Source organism: Notechis scutatus, chromosome 2 (genome assembly GCF_049901735.1).
Source record: "Notechis scutatus isolate UNSWTSFEM ecotype Mainland chromosome 2, rNotScu1.2, whole genome shotgun sequence".
In the NCBI taxonomy this organism is placed as follows: domain Eukaryota; kingdom Metazoa; phylum Chordata; class Lepidosauria; order Squamata; family Elapidae; genus Notechis; species Notechis scutatus.
In genome coordinates, this window is record NC_142010.1 from 127,998,676 (window position 1) to 128,023,777 (window position 25,102).

General features: G+C 41.7%; 1 protein-coding gene across 1 annotated transcript; it reads left to right on the forward strand.

The window, feature by feature from the left end:
• Positions 1-966: 966 nt before the first annotated feature.
• C2H17orf75 (chromosome 2 C17orf75 homolog) lies at positions 967-23,234 on the forward strand. The gene is made up of 10 exons (XM_026680794.2): positions 967-1,182; positions 5,052-5,126; positions 6,552-6,677; positions 11,067-11,207; positions 12,529-12,586; positions 14,984-15,103; positions 17,078-17,142; positions 17,271-17,410; positions 19,885-19,988; positions 21,639-23,234. Exons 1-10 carry the CDS (start codon positions 1,055-1,057, stop codon positions 21,846-21,848), a joined length of 1,167 nt encoding a protein of 388 aa, XP_026536579.1. The 5' UTR covers positions 967-1,054; the 3' UTR covers positions 21,849-23,234.
• The last annotated feature ends 1,868 nt before the right edge of the window (positions 23,235-25,102 follow it).

Sequence of the window (25,102 nt, forward strand, 5' to 3'; positions counted from 1 at the left end):
TCCGTTCCTTCCCTGCGCGCGGTGCAGCGGAAATTCTAGCCGACTGTGCGCTTCTTGCCCGCGTAGGTTGCTTCCCCCCACCTTTTTTTGTGAGTGTTCTTTCCCATTGCGACTTAACGATTCTTTTAAAACGCTGAAGTTTGCTTTGGGAGAGAGATACGCAGGAGGCAGCCGAGCCCGATATCCTGGTCCTCAAATTGTTGCTGGCCATTCCCTAGTTTAGAAATAATGATGGTGATTTTCATATTCCACCTGGATAAGATAGTTTCTGCAAATAAATCAGATTCTTCCAACTCGTGAGATTTAAAAAAAAAAATAGCAGCGAGGGTGCCGCTTCATCTTCGAAGGCTTATGTAGCTCAATCCTGTATCTGCGTGCTGCTAAGTAAATCCACTTAGGATTCAATAGGAAACTAACGGTATTGTAATTAAACATTGCGAAAATCGGTAGGGTTCTGAAAAAGAGCATTCATTACTTTAGATAAGCCTGTTTATCAATTTGACCGTCCCATCATATACACTATATACCTATTTGAGTTCTACTGAGATCAGCAATTCGTGTGTAAATCAAATCTATTATAGCTCAAAGGTTATTTGTTATAATTATTTATTATAGCCCAAAGGCCAGAAGTAAGTATAAACAAGTTTACAATTGGAATGACTTTTTACTTAGATGATCCGTGAATGTAATCCCACTGATTTGAGCGACAATTTGGTTCATTCTAAGCTAATGCCGATCCAATCTGGCCTGTTGAGCTGATTTAAAAAAAAAAAACTCCGTAAAATTGGGGAATAAATGTTAACTGAGCCAGCGTGACTTGAAGAGAAGTGTGTGGCCCGCGTGTGTGTATGGATGCGCGTGTGCCCGCAACATCCTTAACAATTTCGGGAATCTACAGCTACCTCTTGTCTTCCCTCTGCCGTGGCAACATGTTTGCGACCGGAACCTTTGTGACGCTATATGGACAGAAGGGTGGAGCCGAGGAGAATAGGTCGTTGCGCTGTACGGCAATAGGGGGAACGGATTTTCTTCGCTCCCGAGTTCGCCAGCAAAGATGTTGCCTTCCCTTCAGGAGTCCGTGGACGGAGATGAGAGGGAGCTGGAGAGCAGCGAGGAGGGAGAACGGAAACCGGAGCGTAGCAGCAACAGTTACCACTGCTTGTACGGCTACCGAGGCTCCGGGTAAGAGAGCGAGGGCTGCTCCGCCGGGTCCCTGCTGGCTTTCTCTTCCCTGCGGGTCTCCAGCCTGACCCTTTTATGATCCAGCATTTCTGATTCTGGGGGTCTTGGATGAATTCATTCCCGCCGTCGTCCCATCCCCTTGGCTGAGAGCGATGGGGGCTTGTCGTCCAATTCATCTGGGGTTCACCAAATGAAATGTTTGGTAACAGTTGAAAACGGTTGATGGGGATAAAACCAACACATTATTTTAGTCCAGTTTCTGGTTTCCGTCTGTGTTCATGTAGATTGTAGAAGGTGTATGTCTGGGCATGAAATCTAGCCTAGGTTTCATTTATTTTCCTTGAAATGTGATTATTATGTATGTTTCCAACCCATACGGTCCCAAATTGGGCCTGCAATACTTGCTGAGGTCATCGATCCATCTTGCTTTAGGTCTCTTTCGTGGACGCTTTTTATCAAGTGGGATCCATTCTATGACTTTCTTGTCTTCAATTCTTCTTGCTATGGGACCAGCCCATTTCAATTCTTTGACTCTCTTGATGATATGGTATACTTTCGTTTCTTCTCTAATCCATGTGTGGGTCTTTCTATCTTGTCTTGGAAACATGTGGAAGAGGCCTTCATCCTGCAAATGGATAGACCAGGGATCTCAAACTTGCAGCCCACAGGCCAGATGCATCATGTGCTGCCCCCCACCCGGTTTAGCGAAGGGGGCAAAAAGTCCCAATACATCACATGACACCGCGAGTTTGACACCCCTGGGATAGACAATGGCTAAAATGATGATGATGACTATTATGCAAATAAGAGCCAGTTTGCTGTAGTATAGTAGTTAAGGCTTCGGAATAGAATCTGGGAGATCATTAATTCTAATCCCATCTTAGATACAGATCCGAGGTGGTATTCAGCAGGTTCTGACCAGTTCTGGAGAGCCAGTAGTGGAAATTTTGAGTAGTTCAGAGAACCGGCAAATATCACCTCTGACTGGCCCTGCCCCCACCTATTCTCTGCCTCCTGAGTCCCAGCTGATTGGCTGGGTCTCCTTTGGTTGCTCTGTACAGGAGAATGGAGCTGGAAAGCAGGCTAGTGGGGTGGGGAGGGAATGGGGATTTTACAGTATCCTTCCCCTGCCATGCCCATCAAGCCACACCCACAGAACAGGTAGTAAAAAAATTTGAATCCCTCCACTGAGCCAGATGGATGACCTTGGGCCAGTCCCTGTCACTAAAACCTTGGAAGCAAGCAAAGGGAAACCATTTCTCAAAAACCTTGCCAACAAAACAGCAAGGACTTGTGCAGGCAGTCTCCAAAAATCAGACACAATTAACAGAAAAAAATACGACTACAGTAGGTCTGTCGACGGATGAATTTATCTAATGCATTTTAAAATGTTGGTCATTCATTGGAGTTAACTCATCTGGACCTATCAAATTCTCTCTTTTTTTGAAAATTTTATTTGGGTTTTCACAAAAACAAAATACAAATAAAACATCTTTTTTTTGAAAATAGCATGGTCCCAGGTTATCACTTCCTCATACAGACACAAAACTCAATTTCATGCTCATTTTTATAATCTATTCCATATCTTATTACCGTTTTATATTTTCTGCATAGTTTTCCCCCTCTTTTAATTTTCTCAATTTTATTTTAATTATCTCAATTCAAATAATTATATTTATACTTTTGTCTGTCCTGTTTCAATTTCATATTATCTTTTCTCATTAAACAAAATTTCCCCTGAAATTACCAATTGGAGTATGACACCTTTATATCTTTTAATTTTATCCATTCAAACTCTTATTTAAGCTTCAGTGTATACCTTTAAGATTATAGCATTCAATATAATACATAACTTCCAATCAAATTCTGCTTGGTACATTCTTAAAATATACACTATATTCTTAAAAAGAAAAAATAATATATATATGTAAATAAAACACACATTCCATTCCAATTCAATTCTATCATTAATATTCATTAAAATCTTAACATCTTTAACATTTCTTTTCACTTAAATATCATACTTCCTTGGGAACATTTATAAACTTTCCATAGTTAATTCTCTTTTTTCCATGTTTCTCACTTATATTTTTATAAATCATTACTAATAATTAAAATGTTCCCACTTAATTCTCTCAATCATTTTAATTCATTTATTTATTAACAAACATTCCACTACATTACAGTAAATATTTTATCCATTTTAGTCATATTTTCTAAAATTATTTCTGTTTGTAATATAACAATGCTATCTTATATACCTTTGCAGAATCCCTTTTACAATTAATTTTTCACCCATTATCTCTAAATAAGCTTATGGTTACAATCCTTATATCTTTTCCCTGTTTCTCTATTTCTTGTTTCTGTCTTTTACAACTTCTTTTCCTTGCCTTCTTCCCCCTCTTCTTCCCCCTCCCCTTTTTAACCCCTCGTCTCTCTACTTCTAACTCTCTCATCTGTAATCCCCTCTTCTGTTGCTTTCTAATATTATACTTATCTTTCAAATTGTTGTTCTTCTTTTTGGTTGTTTTTTCTAGTCTTAAACCTTTCACTCTCTTTCCCCCCTTTTCTTCCCCCCTTAAAATTATTTGATCATTAAAGATGGCTTCTTCTTTGTCCCAATCTTCTTGTTCTGCAAGCATTTCTTGTTGTTTCTCATAGTTCCAGATTTCCATTTCTAGGAATTGAAATACGAAGCCAAAAGAACTTCTCCCTTCTTGTGCATCTTCTTTCCATTTTTTAAAGTTCCATTTTCAGTTCTTCTAAGAGTGATACCATTTTAAAGACTTTTAAACAACCACCCGGTTAATTTTAGTCATCTAAATGCAAAAACCAAAAATCACCAAGTAATCCAAATAATCCAAGGCTGTTTCTTCTTGCTTCTTTTTTCCACTTTCTCTTCCTGGGGTTCTATTATTTTGTTACCAAGTTTCAGTTAAAATGTATCTTTTAGGAATCTTGTTAAAATTTCCTTTTAGTTATAGTTCCATTCTTTAGTTCCAGGCAGTCTCCTCCATTTTTCCAGATCCTGCCCTTTTATTCTTTTTTCCCCCCTCCTTTCCTGCTTTAAAAAACTTTTAAATATCCAGAAATCTTTATTATCCCTTTGACTTTTATTTTCAGCTTAGATGTCTATTAATGTCAAAGTGGATTTTTTTCAATTTCTTGCTTAAGTCTCTTAGCTGTCAGTATAAGGAAGGGAAGGGGAAAAAAACCTAATCCTTTCCCTTCTCTCTCCTTTGCAGCTTCAAAATCTTCTTTGGGAACAATGTTGTTTAATTTAAATTCCAGGGTACCTTACGTTGTTGCTTTTTCGGTTTAACCTGGTCAACCAAAACTTTTTCTTCTTATCTTCCTCCTGCACATTCTTTTCTGGTTCAGTTCTTCTTTGACGTAGCCATTTCTGACCACTGCTGCAACTGCCTTCGGGAAAGGGAGTAATGGCAAGCTGGGGAAGAGAGATGCGGCTCTCCTTGACCCTGCTGGCAGTCTCCCCCTTCTTCACCACCTCTACGGGGTGGCTTAGCCCTGAAACCAGCCGGCTCGGGGTGCTCTGGTGGCGAGCACAGATCGAAACCGCGCACGATCGCGGATTTCGGTCTGTCGCCGAAGAGACTCAAACCGGAAGCCCCTGGACCTATCAAATTCTTCTGAGTTGTTCAGAGGGCTGCTCAAAACAAGGTATCATTTGCCTATTGTGAATCCAGAATACTTCTGCAGTTGTCTATTCAATTCCCCAAAATCCCAATCTGCTCTTCCCATTTCAGGTTTCCATTCCCTCTCCCTTAGAACAATGATAGCCATATGAAGTGTTTTCTGTAACCGCATGAGTTTTGTCTTTTCATTCATAATTAATTTGACTTTTTCAGATTACACCAAGGGTTAGGCAGTGATGTTGGGAGTCCAAGCAAATCATCAGCCGAAACATCTTCAGATGACTTCAGGTAAATGAACTTGGCAGAAAGATTTTGCATGCTGCATCTTGGATTGTTATAACAGACGGGAACGTGCATATCACTTGTTCCGATCAACCATTGTTAACTGTTACCAGACATCTGATTTGGGGCACTACGAATGCACAAGAAGATTCTTTCTGGATCTGATTTAAGTCTCTGCTTTTGTTCTTCTAATTTCCCAATTGGTTGAGGGCCAACTATCTGAGGAGTTCCCTAACTAAGTGCAAACTATCTGTTTAAGGTTAGCGGGAGGTATCTTGAGAAAGATTTCTTACTTCCCTAGGCCCATTTGCCAAGCATGTGGGAAAGGATTGCGCTCCCTTGGAATTGCAGTCATCTCCCACTCTTTCTGTAATGAGATGATAGAAGCGATAATGGTGTGACAAACATCTCAGGAGGAACCTTCCCTAATTTTTAGGGAGGAGGAAGAGATGTATGTTCCCAACTAGCAAGATTCTGTTGATATTGCCTTACAATAAAATTGCAGCTAGTACTTCTGGGTGTGCTTCTTTCCTGGAATTCCTCAGAAGGCTGACATCAATCTTGCAAATTTCAAAGTGCCTCTTCTTCCCACTTGCCATTACAATCGCCCATGTGGTTTCTGTGGGCTAAGTTGCCTCTTATCTGACTGTTGTCAGGTTTGCAGCTCTTCCTCTTTCTGTTTTATGACAGTCTAGTTATGAATCTAAGTCCAGCCCATCTTGAATTCTGTTGACTCTTCCTCATCAATTTGTTTTGGCCATTAGTAGTTCAGATTCTTGTAGAGAAGAACATTAGCATACAATAAACCTATATTTGTTTGAACTGCCTGGACTCCTGGTTTCTTGCGCTTGACAAACTAATATAAGAAGTATGAGAGTTCATTAATTTATATTTTTATGTATTTTCCATCTTGGGGAAAATTGTCACTATTCTAACAATAGATACTTAAAAAGAAACTAAATTTATCGCTTGCCATTACAGATGAAACTGCTGCTCCTGGTATGAGCCATAAATAAAGATATCATATAGAAAGGGGGAAAATCCTTGTGTGGGAGGAGACCAAATCAAGGAAAATATAGTTGAGAAGTCTGTGGTCTTCAGTTTCACGCTTTCATTCCTATCTGTTATTAATGCTCATTAAAACACATGGAGTTGTACAGTAGTGCAGAATAATTGAAGTGTGCAACTTTGCAGCTCTTGATTTTACTCCCAGTTGCATTTCAATTGTTTTTTAAATGGGAGATGCTTGGAACTTCATACCTAACTGGAAGTGGCCTCTTTTTCTTTGAAAGCTTGACATTTAATCTCAAGTATGAAGGACTGGTTGTGATTAGCTGGTCTTTGTAACTATAATTTAATTAAACAGACACAACAAAAGCTCTGTCTTACCTAATCATGTGTGTGTTTTTTTTTTAAATTTCATTTATGAAGCCTTTCATTGGTGGACACTAATTTACCAACTGAAGCTGAGATGGAGTTGCGTGGTTTGGTTGCCAAGCATCTCAACAAAGGAGCTTTGTTTGAGGGGATGGGCAATGTTATATCGGTCGAGTTGAGGTAAGGCTGTAGATAGATATGGACTGAGACGTCCAGTAATCTCACACAATTTTAATTAATTGTACCTTTCTTAATAAATCACCAGTGCCATTTTATTAAATTGTGTGAAATCAAATGAAACTGTGGGTGTACTTTTAAGTTTTGTTTTATGAGTCAAAGATTGAACCGTGCTGTTTATTTCTGAATTGTCAACATCCTTGTCATGCCTTTGAAGCGTCTGAAAATGGCTGGTTGCAGAACAAAATAAAACAACCTCTTTTCCCTCCCCCACCCGTCTCAAAAAAGTCTCCTGGCTTTTAGAGTGGCTTTCTGATCCTCATCCTGTGGTGTTTTTTTAAAAAAAAAAAAACTGTCGGTCCAACTGAACAAAATTTACAAGATGTGATAATTACAGGTAATCCTTAACAAAAGAGCTTTGAGCCCAAAATTTCTGTTGGTAGGTGTGAGACAGTTTTTAAGTGAGTTTTGCCCCATTTTATGACCTTTCTTTCCACAGTTGTTAAGTGAATCACTGCAGTTGTTAAGTTAGTATCACAATTGTTAAGTGAAGCTTGCTTATCAGAAAGTCTCAAAGGGTGATCACATGACCCTGGGACACTGCAACCGTCATAAATATGATTCCATTGCCAAGCATCTGAATTTTGATCACGTGACCATGGGAATGCTTGCAACAGTCATAAGTGTGAAAAATGGGTCGTAAGTGTGAAATACAGCATTAAACTTTTTTCAGTGCCATTGTAACTGAACTGTTAACGAAACAAACTGTTATAACCAGAGAAGTGTTTGTATTCATATACATACTCATTGTCTAAGCTTTTAATGACATTTAATAACTATCAAATTAAGAGTTGTAAGAGCTTAAGCTTAAAAAAGACAATACGCATTTGCTCTGTATTCTGAACTGTAAACTTCATCTCACTATCTTTCAATGAATGCTCGCTTGATCAATGAAAATAGGTAGAGTAATCATATACTGAACTCTGATAGAGAGCTAGATACCTGGCAATATACACTGCTCAAAAAAATAAAGGGAACACTTAAACAACACAATGTAACTACAAGTCAATCACACTTCTGTGAAATCAAACTGTCCACTTAGGTGGCAACACTGATTGACAATCAATTTCACATGCTGTTGCGCAAATGGAATAGACAAGAGGTGGAAAACATACGCAGTTAGCAAGACATCCCCAATAAAGGAGTGGTTCTGCAGGTGGTGACCACAGACCACTTCTCAGTTCCTATGCTTTCTGGCTGATGGTTTGGTCACTTTTTAATGCTGGCGGTGCTTTCACTCTAGTGGTAGCATGAGACAGAGTCTACAACCCACACGTGGCTCAGGTAGTGCAGCTCATCCAGGATGGCACATCAATGCGAGCTGTGGCAAGAAGGTTTGCTGTGTCTGTCAGCGTAGTGTCCAGAGCATGGAGGCGCTACCAGGAGACAGGCCAGTACATCAGGAGACGTGGAGGAGGCCGTAGGAGGGCAACAACCCAGCATCAGGACCACTACCTCCGCCTTTGTGCAAGGAGGGACAGGAGGAACACTGCCAGAGCCCTGCAAAATAACCTCCAGCAGGCCACAGATGTGCATGTGGCTGCTCAAACGGTCAGAAACAGACTCCATGAGGGTGGTATGAGGGCCCGACGTCCACAGGTGGTGGTTGTGCTTAAAGCCCAACACTGTGTAGGACGTTTGGCATTTGCCAGAGAACACCAAGATTGGCAAATTTGCTACTGGGCGCCCTGTGCTCTTCACAGATGAAAGCAGGTTCACACTGAGCACATGTGACAGACGTGACAGGGTCTGGAGATGCCATGGAGAATGTTCTGCTGCCTGCAACATCCTCCAGCATGACCGATTTGACAGTGGGTCAGTAATGGTGTGGGGTGGCATTTCTTTAGGGGGCTGCACAGTCCTCCATGTGCTCACCAGAGGTAGCCTGACTGCCATTAGGTACCGAGATGAGATCCTCAGACCCCTTGTGAGACCATATGCTGGTGCGGTTGGCCCTGGGTTCCTCCTAATGCATGACAATGCTAGACCTCATGTGGCTGGGAGTGTGTCAGCAGTTCCTGCAAGATGAAGGCACTGATGCTATGGACTGGCCCGCCCGTTCCCCAGACCTGAATCCAATTGAGCAAATCTGGGACATCATGTCTCGCTCCATCCACCAACGCCACGTTGCACCACAGACTGTCCAGGAGTTGGGGGATGCTTTAGTCCAGGTGTGGGAGGAGATCCCTCAGGAGACCATCTGCCACCTCATCAGGAGCATGCCCAGGCATTGTAGGGAGGTCATACAGGCACGTGGAGGCCACACACACTACTGAGCCTCATTTTGACTTGTTTTAAGGACATTACATCAAAGTTGGATCAGCCTGTAGTGTTTTTTTCCACTTTAATTTTGAGTGTAACTCCAAACCCAGACCTCCATGGGTTGCTAAATTTGATTTCCATTGATAATTTTTGTGTGATTTTGTTGCCAGCACATTCAACTATGTAATGAATGAAGTATTTAATAAGAATATTTCATTCAGTCAGATTTAGGATGTCTTATTTTTGTGTTCCCTTTATTTTTTTGAGCAGTGTATTTAATATTTACATGTAATGGGACTGTGAATATATGTGCCACTGCAAGGGCTAGCTAGCCCCTTGGGGGGAGGCAGGTTGGCTTTTGTATATCATTAAAATAAATATTGGATCTAATGTATCTAAGGAGTTGTAATCACCGCATGTGAAGCACTACAAGGAGTTAAGACAACTTCTGGTCCTCTAGAGGGTGCTGCACTACAACTCCCAGCATTCTGCACCACTGGCTGTGTGCTGTCTGGTGTTGATGGGATTAATATTTTAACACCTGATGGAAGGTGGCAGGTTTCCCAATCAGGAAGTACAAGAGCGTCCGTTAATTGTTTCATCACACTGCCAGGCGGGCTGAGGGCTGTTGCATCAGAACTGTGTAGATGTTTCCTCATTTTGTAATACTGCAGGGTGATGGGGGAGGCTGCAGTGCTCAAGGTTGCAACTCCAACTCCCAGTCAGCCCTAGGCGGTCAGTGCTCAAACGGCACTTTTTTTTTTTTAATTTGCCTGTTTTGCAGACATTAGGGTGGGCTAAAGATGGAAACAAAAGTAGGAGATTTCTGGCAGGCAAACCACTCATCAGAAAAAAACAGCCGAAATTGCAGCTTTAAAGCAAAAGCCCTCCCTTTCTTTCCTTAGTGCTGCTGAAAAAGAGTTGATTTGCCACCAAAATGGGTGCTGCAGTGTTACAAGTGGGACACGGGGGTTTACAGGTTGCCCACTCCTGCTATACAGCTCTATTTAAAAGGAACTTGCAATTTAATGGGGCTATTCCCAGGTTAATGGACTACTATATATGTGATTAGAGCCTAAATCACTTTTGAAGTATTGCCTGTTGGGTGCTGTTTGCAGGGTTTTTTTCCCCCCAAAGGCTGAACTTATTAAGAATAGCACAGCTAATACTGGTGCCTGATCATCCTTGAAAAGCTAAGGAGAACCAGTAAAGACTTGGATCCTGAACAGACAGGAACTGCTTAGCTAGAGATGAGTCTGGGAATTGGAAGGCAGGGGTGAATTACATCTATAGTGTTGTTGAGAAAATAACAAGGGTCTATCCAGCAGAAATGGACTTCAAGAGAGCTTTCCCTTTTGCTTTCCTAAGAATATTTATTTTTATCCGTTTTATCTTTATTTAATCCATTTCATGTTTGTAGACTATAGGTAGTCCTTGATCTACGGCCACAACTGAGTCCAAAATTTATGTTGCTAAGCAAGGTGGGTTATCAAATGAGTTTTGCCCCATTTGCAACTTTTGCCACAGTTGTTAAGTGAATCACATGGTCATTAAGCGAATCCTCATTGACTTGACTTGTCAGAAGCCAGCTGCGAAGGTTACAAAATGGTGATCACATGACCCCCGGGACACTGAAACTGTTATAAGTACATACCAGTTGCCAAGCGCCCACATTTTGATCACATGACTGTAAGGATGCTGTGATGGCCATAAGTGTGAAGAATTGGCCTAAATTACTTTTTCAGTGCCATTATAACTTCGAATGGTCACTAAACGAATGCTTGTAAATTGAGGACTACCTGAACACAGGAATAGAAGGTGGGTGATTTGACTTTCCATTCACCAACACTGGTCTGAGGGAAAATCAGTAGAATCAGGAGGTTGACAGAAATATGAAGCGAAGTATATTGACTGGAGTTAAGAGCCTGTGTAAGATTCATGCCTCTGGAGGTTGATTCTGACTGAATTAAAACAAGGGCTTCATTTGTAATGAGATCGATGAACAGGCAAACTGCCGTGTGAAATACAGCATTAAGCTGATTTGGGGCAACCACCCTGTGATTAATTCAGTATTCCAGAAACTCGGGTTGGTTGTTATTACTGCGTGTTCCAGCCGGAAAAATGTGCAGAAGGAGCTGATCCTGAATCGAGAGAGAGTCCCTTGGAGTATGTCATCTGTTTTTTGGGAGGCTCAGAGAAGGGGCTTGAACTATATCCTTTCATTATATTTCGGTCTGGGTTAAAATGGGACTGGAGGAGGAAAGTCTTTTTCTTTTTTAATTCCCATTGTTTTGATTGTTCTCTTAAATTAGGCCAGAGAGGCATGCACATTCCCAAATCACCTTTTTTAAGGCTTCTGAGAATATCAGTTATACCCTCCTTGTCTTTTCATAATGGCCGAAAGGCTTGGCTGCCGGCTAGTCGGGTTAACGTTGCTGGGAGTTGCCCCAGTGGGCTTCCAGGCACTTGCAAGGCAGAGTTCAGTGAAATGGAGGCGGTTGATTGAATAATAACAGATCCCCACCGGTAGCAACTCCTGACTCAGGGGCCTCCGAGGGGAGGGGAAGGAGGAGAAGGGGAAGGGTGGGGGCGATTCCCAAAAATCTTGTGCTGACCCGGCCCGTCTGTCAAATTTTAAAGTCAATGCGGCCCCGAGCCAAAAGTTTGCCCACCCCTGCATTAAGAGTTGTTAACCTAATCCTACGTAGCTTTTTCTCTGGTAATATCACACTACTAACCAGAGCATACAAAACATTTGCTAGACCAATACTCGAATACAGTTCATCAGTCTGGAACCCACACACACGTATCTGATATTAGCACAATTGAGAAAGTCCAGAAATATTTCACAAGAAGAGTTCTCCACTCCTCTACTCGTTGTAGAATACCTTATGCCACCAGACTTGAAATTCTAGAACTAGAAAACCTTGAATTACGCCGTCTTCGGTCTGACTTAAGCATGGTATATAAAATCATACATTGCAATGTCCTACCTGTCAATGAATACTTCAGCTTCAACCATAACAACACAAGAGCACACAATAGATACAAACTCAAAGTAAACCGCACCAAACTTGATTGCAGGAAATACGACTTCAGCAATAGAATGGTCAATGTCTGGAATACTCTACCCGACTCTGTAGTTTCTTCCCCAACCCCAAAAACTTTAACCTTAGACTGTCTACTATTGACCTCACCCTTTCCTAAGAGGTCTGTAGGGGCGTGCATAAGCGCACCAACGTGCCCACCGTCCCTGTCCTATTGTTTCTCTTATTCTTTTATTTTTCTTATATGTACCCATTTCATGTATTCACAACTATGTATACATTTATACTTATTATCTTGTAAACAATTGGCAAATCAAATAAATAAATAAATAAATAAGATGGGCGGCCAAGACATTTTATATATAAGTAAAAATAAATATCTGGATGTTTGAAATACCTTTAATAGATGGGCAGCACATAATTATAAAATGGGATAAACATAAAGATTAGGCTGAACTGAAGCATTATTTCCTTAAAAGTGATACATTCAGACTTGAGCTTGATGGATACATTCAAGATATGAAGACTTCTTTAGATTCAAAGGTAAGTCTTGATGGAGAAGTAACTGATTCATTGCTGTTAATAACTTTGGATTACTTCTTTTGGCTTTCTCTCTTTTTTTCCCTCCAGTGAGATGGAAAATGTTGGTTTCTTTATAAGCTGTTTGATAAACTGAGATGCTTGAAGTTATTTTGAGTTCCCTGTGAAGATCCCTAATCAGAATTGTTTACCTAGGATAATGCTGAGGAAGAGAGTTTGATTTCCACAATCCTCAATCTCTTAAGGACGCATTAGAGAAATCTCAATTAAAAAAGCTTTATCTCACTTCCCAAGCATTGGTGTGCTCTGGGCCTATTTTCTGTGCATCTCAGTGGTAGAATAGGAAAGGTATCTGGCATTTCCAAGTTACTTAGAGAGCAACAAGTTTCTGTTTCAAGTGCAAGATTCAATTGTTTGCTACCTTGTAGTTGGAAGAGAAACAGGCTAATCTGACTGTTGATTCTCCTGTGTCTCTTAGCAGTTTCCAGTATTATCTACATGGTGTCCTTCTAGAGCAGGGATATCAAACTCAAAGCCTGCGGGCTGAATTTGGCCCATGGGGTGTTTAAATCTGGCCCGTGGGGCCAGTCTGAAAATAGCTAAGAACTGGCCCGTGGTGCTTCTGGCAGCCAAAGTGGGGCACGTGTGGGGGGCTGCGTGCGGGGACCCCCCTGCACCCTGTTTTTGGCATGGACGGCCTTCTGCCAGCCATGCTGCCAGCCAAAACATGCATGCCCCATTGTGGGTGGCAAAGTACAGGAGGCCATCCAGGCCGAAAACGGGGTGTTGGGGGGTGCATGCAGTTCCCTTGCCTCGTTTTGGTCAGCAGGGTGCTGCAGGAGGCATCTGTCCTGTTCCCCCCCCCACTCCAGTTGGCCCACAGAGAACTACAATATTCATCTGGCCCTCAAAGAAATCCAGTTTGACACCCTTGCTCTAGAACAGGGGTGTCAAACTCACGACCCATGGACCATATGCATCATGTGCTGGCCCCATGCCCACCCTGTTTAGCGAAGGGGAAAAAAGTCCTGATACGTCCTGTGACGCTGCCATGACGACATGAGTTTGATACCCCTGCTCTAGAGCGTTCGTGTTGGCTTGAGAATCGAAAAACTGGCCTTCAAGAATTTTGTTCAGAGTTTATGGTTGTTCTGTGGGAACCAAGCTCTCTTTGAGTGTGATTATATGGGGAGCCTCAAGATTCTCATACTTCTTACTATCTCTGTGAAAACATTAGACATCATTCAAGGTAAGGAGAGCTGTGTCACCCACATGCCACCATGAGCCGTGGTGGTGCAGTCGTTAGAATGCAGTACTGCAAGCTAATTCTGCTGACTGTTGGCAGTTCGACCCTCAATGGCTCAAGGTTGACTCAACCTTCTGTCCTTCTGAGGTCAGTAGTATAAGGACCCAGATTGCTGAGGGCAATATGCTGACTCTGTAAACTGCTTAGAGAGGGCTGTAAAGCACTGTGAAGTGGTATGTAAGTCTAAGTTGGGTGTCGAACTAATGGCCTGCGGGCCATTGTGTCATGTGCTAGCCATGCTCACCTCCATTTTAGCAAGGGGGGAAGTTGCAATATGTCACGTGATGACAAGATGATGCCGTGAGTTTGATACCCCTAGTCTAAGAGCTTGACGCTTTGGCATCCAACACTCTTGAGATCTCTCTTCGTTTTGAATATGTCACTTCTGGATGCTGCTAATACAGTTCTCTCTAAAGAGAAATCTTGAAAGAAATATCTATTCTTGTTTGCAGATTACTGATAGGCATATAGGGAAATTCAAATGTTGTCTTTCAATAGCTTGGCATCCCTTGTTGGGGATTTGCCTTTGCATAGTGGACTTGCCTTGTCTTTATGCTGTGGGCTAGTGCTGGCACAAGGAATTGCTGGGGAATACTAATTGGGACTTGGAGACCTCAATAAAGACTCCTAACGTCCATTTGTGTGTGTGTGTGTGTGTGTGTGTGTGTGTATGTGAGTGCATGAAACAGCAGAGAGCTTCTTGTCCTGAGCTTGTGTTTGTGGAATGTAGCTTATTGTGATGCACCATAAACACTTTTTAGCATCTCTGGGAGTTTCAAGAATAATTTGTAAAATAGTATGGGAGGACTATAGCTGTTAAAAGACAGGCCTGGGAGGAGGGACTCCTCTGCTTGTATGCCTGGGTGAGCTCAATACAGCTATTTGGATAAGCTGTTACACTGCTACTTCTCACTCACTTTCTTGATTCAAGATAGCAAATTGGCCCCAAGGGAAATTTCACAGGCTCTGGAATAGGGAATGGCTAAAAAGTAATCAACTCTTTCAAAAGAAGCTGTCCCAAGTTGCTTCCCCGAATTCCCCTTTACAGTCACATATCTTGTAGAATGATCAACTGTTATTTCAATTGGGTGCAGCAAAGCAACCTGGAGACCTGCATTCAGCCGCTCCTGAGAACTTGGTTTGAGGATTTGGTGTGTCCTATTCAGAGGGCGGTGAAGCTTTTCCAGGAGAAACTTGCCTTTGTGTTACATGCTGTGAGTACCACGCAAAGTTCACTCCTCCTGGATCTCTGTGGTGTGCTTTTGTTTGGGTTCCTGGTTGAACAGTTTGCCTTATTTATTCATTGTTTTGGCTGCAACTGTTGTGATAGTCAAAGTGTGTACAAATAAGACTTCACTACTTCAAACAATCTTTAATTGTGTGTCATGTCACCTAGTGGGTGCCTCTTTCCTGGAATATTACCGGACAGGCTAGGAGTGGGGAGACACATTGATGTAATGTGCTAGTTGCTGTCCTTCCATATTATTTTTTTACCTTCAGGAAAGCAACACAATATAGCTATAGAGCTCCACTCCAAGGGGCTATTTGTGGGAATGTTGATGGCTTAAACCAGGATTAAACTTCTGGCCCGCAGACCAGATGCGTCACGCTCTGGCCATGCCCACACCCAGTTTAGCAAAGGGGGGGGGGAATTCCTGATATGTCACGTGAGGCTGCTGTGACAACGTGGGTTTGATACCCCTGGCTTAAACAATTGGTCAGAATTAAGGGTTTGACAGCTTGAATAACACGATAATAACACCTTTGTTTTAAGGAGCACCAGCTTTAAGCTGTACGTGTAATTCATTTTAAAACTGGGCCAGCAGTTTTAGAAACATGGATTTCCCTTACTGCAGCTGGAATTCATTTTCATGTTTTTAAACATATACATTCAATTATGCTTAGTCAGAGCTTTTAGCTAAAAAGTTTGAAAAGCAGTTTCTCTGCAGATGGGGGGGGGGAGGAGAGAAATAGGTAGGATGCCAAAAATAAGGTCTTCTTTCAATAGAGTTTGACTCTTCTTGATTTTTTTGGCCTTTGATTCAGCGTTGATGCTTTCTGACTGTCTAGATCAGGGGTGTCCAACCTTGGCAACTTGAAGACTTGTGGACTTCAACTCCCAGAATTCCTCAGCCAGCTTTGCTGGCTGAGGAATTCTGGGAGTTGAAGTCCACAAGTCTTAAAGTTGCCAAGGTTGGACACCCCTGGTCTAGATAAATTCCTGCAGTTTTCTTAACAAGATTTTGGAGGTGGTTGGCTTCATGCCTAAGGCAGGACCAGAACTCCTAGCTCCAACTACACCAAACTGGCTCTAGTTTACTGTTATTTGAGGTCAAATTCCTGCTTAAACAGGAAGTCCTCTCACCTTTGCTCATTAACATTTTAATACAGCTGAAGCTCTTTGAAAATAAAATAAAGGCCAGTGAGAAGTTTACATATACAGATAGTCCTTGACTTACAACCATTCCTTTAGTTCGAAGCTACAACCACCACTGAAAAAAGTGACTTATGACCAGTTTTCACACTTATAACCATAGCGACATCCCCATGATCAAAATTTGAATGCTTGGCAGCTAGTGTGTACTTATGACTACTGCAGTGTCCCGGGGGCACGTAATAGCTTTTTGCAGCCTTCTAACAAGCAGAGTCCATGGGGAAGCCGGATTCATTTAACGACCATGTTATTAATGAACAACAGCCGTCATTTTAACAACTGTGGCAACAACAACAAAAATGTCAGAAAATGGGGCAAAACTCACTTAGCAATTGCTTTGCTTAGCAAAGGAAATTTTGGGCTCAATTGTGGTTGTAAGTTGAGGACTATCTGTACATTCTGAGTGATCTGGGAGATGGAGGAAAGAGAAGAAGAACAATGGACAGGTGTTCAACTGATCACCTGGTGAAAATAAAATTGCTAGTTGATAACCCTTTACATCTTCATTGCCAAGGCTCTTCAAACTTGGCAAGTTTAAGACTTGTGGACTTCAGCTCCCAGAATTCCTGAGCTAACATGACTGGAGGAGGAATTCTGGGAGTTGAAGTCCACAAGTCTTAAAAGTGTCAAGTTTGAAGACCCCTGTATCTTGGCGATGGGGCCAAGTGTCTCCTGAGACAGATAAAGAGCATAGAATTGTAGTCTAAAGTTATGTCATTATGTCAAGTAGTGACATTGGGTCTGTTCTTTCAAGGCTCTGAGTTGCACTCCTGTTGAAGTGAATGGATCTGAAGAAAGGACAGAGAAGGATATTAACAGGTAAAAAAAAGCAAAAATCCCTCAAGATGATATTCCTTAGGGCCACCCTTGCTCCTCCTGAGATAACCGCTTAGCGGAACTTGACTAATGACTATACATCCTGGAAATCTATTTACCTTCTTTCCCAGATTCCTTCGAGCAGCAAGTCTTCAAGATCTGGTCAGGGAAAGTATGACGACTTCCTTATGCACAGCCTCAGCAACAGAGGAGCAATGCAAATCAGTGGTGATTGACTTGAATGGGCCACAGCTTTGCTTCCACGGTGCAGGTAAGCTTACAGAAGGAGATGCTTCTAGTATCCGAGTACTGCTCAGTAACATTAGCACAAGGAATGTTGATAGACTGGTGTTTTTTTAGACCTCTCTACAAAGATAGTTGTTTAAGGCAGACAGTCTTATTTGAGTCTACCCTTACTGTAACCTTATTTGAGTCTACCCGTACTGTAACCTTCCTCTTGCATTAGTCTAATATACTCAAATATAGCAAATTGATTCCCTGATTCGGAAGGGTTATGATGGTGGAGCAATACAGAGATTTTGACTGGGTTATTTCATGTAAATTGCTTTGTTATTTGGTTCATTTAAAAAACCCCGGACCAAATCCAAAAGGCAGTCCCTTGGGAAAACAGAACCTTCCTTCCTTCCTTTCTTTCCTTCCTTCCTTCCTTTCTTTCTTTCTTTCTTTCTTTCTTTCTTTCTTTCTTTCTTTCTTTCTTTCTTTCTTTCTTTCTTTCTTTCTTTCTTTCTTTCTTTCTTTCTTCTTCCTTCCTTCCTTCCTTCCTTCCTTCCTTCCTTCCTTCCTTCCCTCCCCCCTCCCTCCCTCCCTCTCTCTAACTCTCTCGAAAGAAAGAATTCCTTATGATCATTGTCACATTTTTCTTCGTCTTTATGTCAAGCTTCAAATTCATTGTAATATTATGCTGGTGCAGCCTAAAGCTGCAATCTGGGGTCCCTTCAGAGCATGGGTGTCAAATTTGCTGCATCACATTGCTATCACGTGACGTTTCGTGACATTTTCCCCATTTGCGGAGCTGGGATGGGCGTGGCCTGTGCATGACGCATCCGGCCTGCAGGCTGCTAGTTTGACACCCGTGCTCCAGAGGCTTAGAACTTTCAAATCCAAGAATTGCCAGATAGCATCGGATCTAAAAGAATGGAAATGTGACACTTGTTGTCATGCCCCCAATGGAGACTGACTCTGAAGGAGAGGAGGAACAGCTGACGGAGTGGAAGTGTGGCTCTGGAGGTTGTGGAGGAGGCTGCGGAAGGGCAGAGGCTGGCTGGGCAGTCAGAGGAGGACCCAGGCCCATCCCCTCTCCATCCTAGGGCACGCAGGGAGGAGAGGATAAGGGAGAGATGTGGTCTACTTGGGAGGAGAGGGCCTTGATCCTCTTCATGGGCTGCAGCTGTGACAACTGGATAAGAGGACAGACATGCGTATTGGCGAGTGCTGGGAACAAAGCGTGGAAATATCTCTAGTTTATGGTTCCTTTCTTGAGTTTGGCACCCTTCCCAGTGTGTGTTCTGTTATCTATGGATGTCCTCCAGCCCTTATCTTGCCTGATTGTTTTTTATTCTTTATAATTTAAATGACATTTCCTCCTTCTTGTAACTGCTTGTGTGGGAGATTTTTGTTTCCAGTCCAGGATATTTGGAGCTTGGAAGCAAAGTGAAGGAATAAAAGGGGCTTCACCTGTTTTTTGTGACTGTGTTTATTTTGTATCCCCATCCTGGGTCATCACCCGTGTTTAAGTCATCAGTTTGAACAAGGCTGGCCTAGAAAATCATATCCTTACTGCTGGCCTCCTAAAATATTGATGGCATTTTATGCTAACTAGGCAATTAAGAAAAACTTTCGTGATCCAAGCTAGACGTTCATTGTTACTGAGTGTTTTGTTCACCCAAGGATTTCTACAAAACTCAGAAGCAACCCGTCTGTGCTGTTGCTCCTTAAAAATATATTCTTTACTATCATGTGTCATTCTTTACTTTATATATGTGGTATTTTCCAAAGGATAGGTTTGTTTGTTTTTTAAATTATGTGTCATCAAATTGTTCTCAACTCCTAGCGACCACATAATTTCCGCTATCCCTAACCTGGTATTTCATGGCTCCCAATGGTGCACTCGTCGCCACTGTAACTGGGTTCATCTGTCTTATTTATTTGAGTTGTATCCCACCTTTATTATTTTTATAAATTAACTCAAGGCAGTAAACATACCTAATGATCCATCCTTCTTCTATTTTCCCCTCAACAATAACCCTGTGAGGTGGGTTGGGCTGAGAGACAGGGACTGGTCCAAAGTCACCCACCTGACTTTAATGGCTAAGGTGGGACTAGAATTCACAGTCTCCTAGTTTCTAGCCTGGTACTTGAATCATGCGACCGTATTGGCTTACAAACCTTGCTGCTCCTCTCCCTTTCTCTTTACTTCCACTTTTCCTGACATTAGAGCCTTTTCCAGAGAGTAGGGTCTTTCCATGATTTGCCTGGATAAGAGAGATCCTTTAAATGTTGACCCTTACTTATCCCCCATTGCGAGAATGACAGCCAAACAGCAGCATCCTGAGCATGTCCATTCTTGAAGCCTCAGGGAACCATTATAGTCTCTTCCTTTGTAAGTACATAAGGAGTGTCTGTGTCTTGTACAAAAACCTTTTTCGGGTACCTTTGAAGACATTCATACATTTTACTGTGTTACCTGAAATAATAAGAAGTTTCTTTTTCCAACAAATGTCTCAGGAACAAATAGATTCTGTGAAGATTGGACACAAGCATTTCTGAATGTTCCCGAAGGGGGCAATCCCTTCCTTTTTCGGCAAATGCTGGAAAACTTTAAATTGAAGGTAAATATCTGTGTTGGGCAAGAACAATGAGAACCGTAGCCCAAATGCATCGGCCAGGACACTTGGCTTGAGATGGCTGTTCTTTGTGATCTTTAGAAATAGTGGTAGATGAAACTTTTCCCATATTATAATTTCTTTGAGTCTCATGTGTTTCTCCACCCACCAAATCATAATCTATTTCAGACAAAGAACTGGGTGTAAATTAATCTCCAGTTGAAATCAATGGAAAAGTTTCTGTTCTACTACTACTACATCGCTGCAGGTTTGGATCTTCACGCTGAAACACAACAATTGTGGCTCAAGTATATTTGTTCTAAACCAGTGCAATCTGAGAATTGTGTTTTTGCCTGTATGATCTGATGCTGCCACAACTACAGTCATGCATTGTAGGGACATAGAATATTTATTTGTTTGTTTGTTTGTTTATTCATTTAGCATATGGCATACAGGTAGTCCTCGACTTACAACAGTTCATTTAGTGAATGTTCAAAGTTACAGTGGTTTATGGCCATTTTTCACACTTATGACCATTGCGGCATCCCATTGGTCATTCAGTCAGAATTCAGATGCTTAGCAATTAGCTCACATGTATGTGATTCCCTTTTGGGACTTTTTGGCGAGCAAAGTACATGGAAAGCCAGATTCACTTAACAAGTGCAGTGATTCACTTAAGAACATAGGCAAGGCAGGTTGAAAAATGAGGCTAAATTCACTTAACAACTGTCCCGCTTAGCATCAGGAATTTTGGGCTCAATTGCAGTTGTAAGTCGAGATCTATTTGTAGAGTACGTGGATAGCAGTAATAAAATTGTAGAGAAGGAACACATACTACTGTGGCACACGTACGATGGAAATCAATTTTGTAAGGCTTGAGGAATTTTAAAAAAAATGTTATAGATTACATTTTAAATATGTCGATTTATCTCAAGAGTCTTCAAACTCAGCAAGTTTAAGACTTGTGGACTTCAACTCCCAGACTTCCTGAGCTAACATGACTGGAGAAGGAATTCTGGGGTTTGAAGTCCACAAGTCTTAAAGCTGTCAACTTTGAAGACCCCTAATTTATCATAAGAGTAGAATAAGTGTTCTGCATATTAATATCTAGGCCATTTATCCAATTAAATATTTGTTAGTTGGAGAATGCCTGCTTTTCCTCCTGTATAAGCTCTCAAATGTATGCACTCCAGAGAATCTGCAGTGCTATGTGCCCTTGCCAAGGTGGGCACTCCCTTTGAACATATGGGGCCTCCTTGTGAGAGATGTGCCTTGAGTGCCAATTATTTTGGGAGCTACTAGATTAGATTAAAGATGCTAAGTTCTTCCTCCCAAATTTCTCATTTACAGCTCCTGATTCCTGTATACTAATATGTTGTGTGTGCAGGAGGTGCACGAGTTCATATTAGGCATCCAAAGAGCCACTGTATGTGTATAGCACATCTATTGGCAGTGTACCACAGCAGCCTGCCCCGATTGCCCTGCCCCGATTGGGGAAGTCATCCACCCTTCCCTTCTTGCCCAGTGGACCATGTGCAACTGCCTTTTATCCTAGTGACACTGTCAAGGATGGGATTGTGTGAACCTTGGGTTTCTGTGTAGGCTTTCTCAGCTGGATCAGGACACTGGCATACATGTTGGCTGCTTTCTTTTCAGGCCATACAGGACATCAACAGCCTGAAGCGGTTCATCCGGCAGGCGGAAATGAGCCATTATGCCTTGTTCAAGTGCTACCTGTTTCTGAAAAACTCCGGCAGCGGCGATGTGCTCTTGAAGATTGTCAAAGTAGAATATGCCGAAATGCAGGAAGCTCGGAATGTCATCAGTGTGCTGGAAGAATTCATGAGGGACCAGCTTGGAGCTTAAATCCTCCTCCTGAACCAAGGGTGGCTTGTACAGTACCAAGTCAGCATGCCTCCATGTAGAATCACAGTTCTTGAGTATGTAGGCCATTTTTGTGTTGAATCATGTGAACTTACCGTGGAGGGCTGGACTCAGTCCCAGTTCCTCACAGTACACAAACGCGTGGTCCAAAAAGAAAACCCTTATCACAGCATCTTCTGTGAGGTTGAGTTAAATTGGTATTTGTTAGTATGGGAACAAGCTGAGTGTTCAGGCGCTCACCCTCCCTGCTTTCTCTTGTCTGTCTGCTTGTAAAACCACAGTTTTGTTTCCCTGCGGTATCCAAACTCTGGTTTTGGGCTTTCCTTATACCCTACAGTCAAAAGCAGGATCAATCCAGAGCTTGCAATCCCTACATGTTAGGCCACAATTTTCTATAAGAGCCAGCTACTATAGACGAAGAACAATGGGGTTGATCTAGACTTCCTGGAGGCAAAATAAGCATAAGGGCTTTGTCAGCATTATTAATTGTGTTGGAAGGGAGAGGTGCCAGTGTAGAAGTCCAAATGGTATATGAACAGATACATGTACGGATCTTGGCTAGCCAAAAGCAGCATAGATCCATGTTTGGATCAAACATATGGATTTTCTTCCATTCTGTCCTGCTGTTTTATACACACACACGCATACACACACTACACACACTTCTCCCCTGCAAACAAGCTATTTACCTCAATGCATGCATCCTCTCTCAGTCCGTCAGGGTGGCTAAACTTGGAGCCCCAAATAAATTACACATTGGTCAAATTAATTATTAGTTATTTATATTTATACTTGTAAAACTTGACCCCATTTTTAGAAGTTGTAGATAATGGGGTTTTGGTGAGGTATGCTTATACCAACCACTCACTTGGGGGGGTGGGGAGAAAGCTGAACAGTACATCTGAAATAAAATCTATGCACAAAATTGTTTGTGGAAAACTATACTTACGTACACGATAGAAAAATATTTTGACATTTCTTACATCATGCTGCTTTGCAAGCACACTCTTTGCTCGAATAGGAAAAGCGTGTTCTATTCAGCATATTTTAAGGCAGAATCACTTCATTTGGTGCTATAACAATAAGCCATGGAGGAAGATATTAACTGGGTAGGAAAATAAAGGTTCATCCTTCTTGCATTTGCTAATTCAGCGTACATTATGGGGCAGTGGAAATTCAACACAGTGACTAATAATGAGTATTAAATTTGGCGAACATTAATGTATTTTTGCTACACAAATTCAACCTGTAATATTCTGTGAGCTCTGATTTGCATTCTGCTTGGAGATTTTGGAGAGGCTCAGAAAGCTTTCTTTAATGCAGAACTGTTGAGTAATTAGGATATTAAATGCATTCACCTTCAAGCAAGGTTGGCTTTGTTCCTGTTTCTGTTCATTGCTACCCTGAAAGATTGAATGTATATCGTTTTCATCACCATATTTCATAACTTGTTCTGAACACAGGAAAGGTGGTTGGTAGTAAAGCAGTGATAAGGGTTGGACTTGAATTTTGCGGTAGAGTAGGTGCGTGGGGAGGGGGAGGTTGGATGACAAACCCAATTCTGATTCAGGGGCCAGTTCAGTAGCATGAGGAAGAAACTTCCCGAAGTCCTAAGGATTCTGAATTGAGATAAAGTATCATTTAACAAGACCATAATTCGAGATTATTAAACTGAACCTTCAACCTTAAAATGCTTGCCATTTACTGTAAATATTTGTAGAGTGTAATCATTTTTTAAAAATGCAGATGTGAACTAACCAGGAAACAATGCATCTAACCTGGCAATAAATTCCTATGTGCTGTGAAAATTGTGAGGAGATACACAGAGGTCAAAATTTGAAAGGAACAGTTACTAGTCAGGAAAGTTCACAAGAATTGGGAGAAAAGAAAGAAACAAGCAACGGGCGATGGGGGGGGCGGGGCGGATTCCTTAAAAGGTTTTTTTTTAAAATAGAAGATCGATACAGGTAGTCCTCGACTTACAACCACAATTGGGACCAGAATTTCTTATCGTTAAGCGAGCCACACCCAATTTGATGACCTTTTTTTTTTTTTTTTGGCCACGGTCACCAAGTGAATCATGCTGCCGTTAAGCAAATCTGGCTTCTCCAATTGATTTTCTGTCAAAAACCAACTGGGAAGGCAGCAAATGGAGATGACATGACCCTGGCAACTATGTATCATAAATAACGAGCACCTGAATTTTCTCTCACGTGATCATGGGGGGAATGCTGTGACTGTCATAAGTGCAAAAGGGCCGGTCGTAAGTCACCTTTTCGTTGTAACTTCAAGTAGCTGCTAAATGAATGGTTGTAAGTTGTGGATTACTTGCATTGCTGATGGGAGAACATGGTTGCAGGAGAATATGACTGGAATGTCGGGTGAACGTGATGATGGTGATTGCACGATTAATGCTTTATATGGGAGCATTCGAAAGAATGGGCATGAGGAAATCACTACAACATTCCTCTCAACATACCTTCAATGTCTTTTGAATTAAAACATTATAGGGGTATTAATACCGCTCCAGGATTACATTAGTCATCTATACAAAATCAGGAAACGACACCCAGAGCGCTCTGCCCCCCCACAATGTGTGCAACACCTGTAAATTCTCAGCCAGCAGGACCAAGAACTACTATTCCTAAGGAGAATTGTAGTTTGGCACATCTGGAGGGACTCTGATGAAGAAGATATTAGAAAGCAATCCACTGTGAAACCAGAGTATCCAATAGGCCCAGTATTCAGAAAACCCTGAGTTTTGTTAACACTGGCACAGGCTTCTTATTCTATTTTGCTCACCTTTGCAAGTTGGTTAATGGGGGAAGATTCATTCTGTTGTTCTGTAATGCATTCAAAAGTATGTATCATTTCACTAGGAGACTATAAATGACCACTCCAGTTAAATTTAATTTGACAAATTAGTTTTCTTTATCTGCCCTGGCAGGACTTTATAGCATTCCTTTGAATATTATGTACTATTGGATGGTAACTTTTTTTTCCCATGCACATTTAAACACTCACTTTTTTCCCTTGCATGTGAGCAATTCACATTGAAAGGCTAATCTAAATCATACTAAAGAAGTAGGAAACCAGATACTTGGGAGTAGAGTTCCTGTTGACTATGCTTTTGGGGCTGGGAATCCAACATCTGAAGAATAACTGGTTTCTCCACCTAATTTAAACAGTGCTTCATAGATCAGAACCAAAACATATTTGGGGATCCTGGTTTGTTT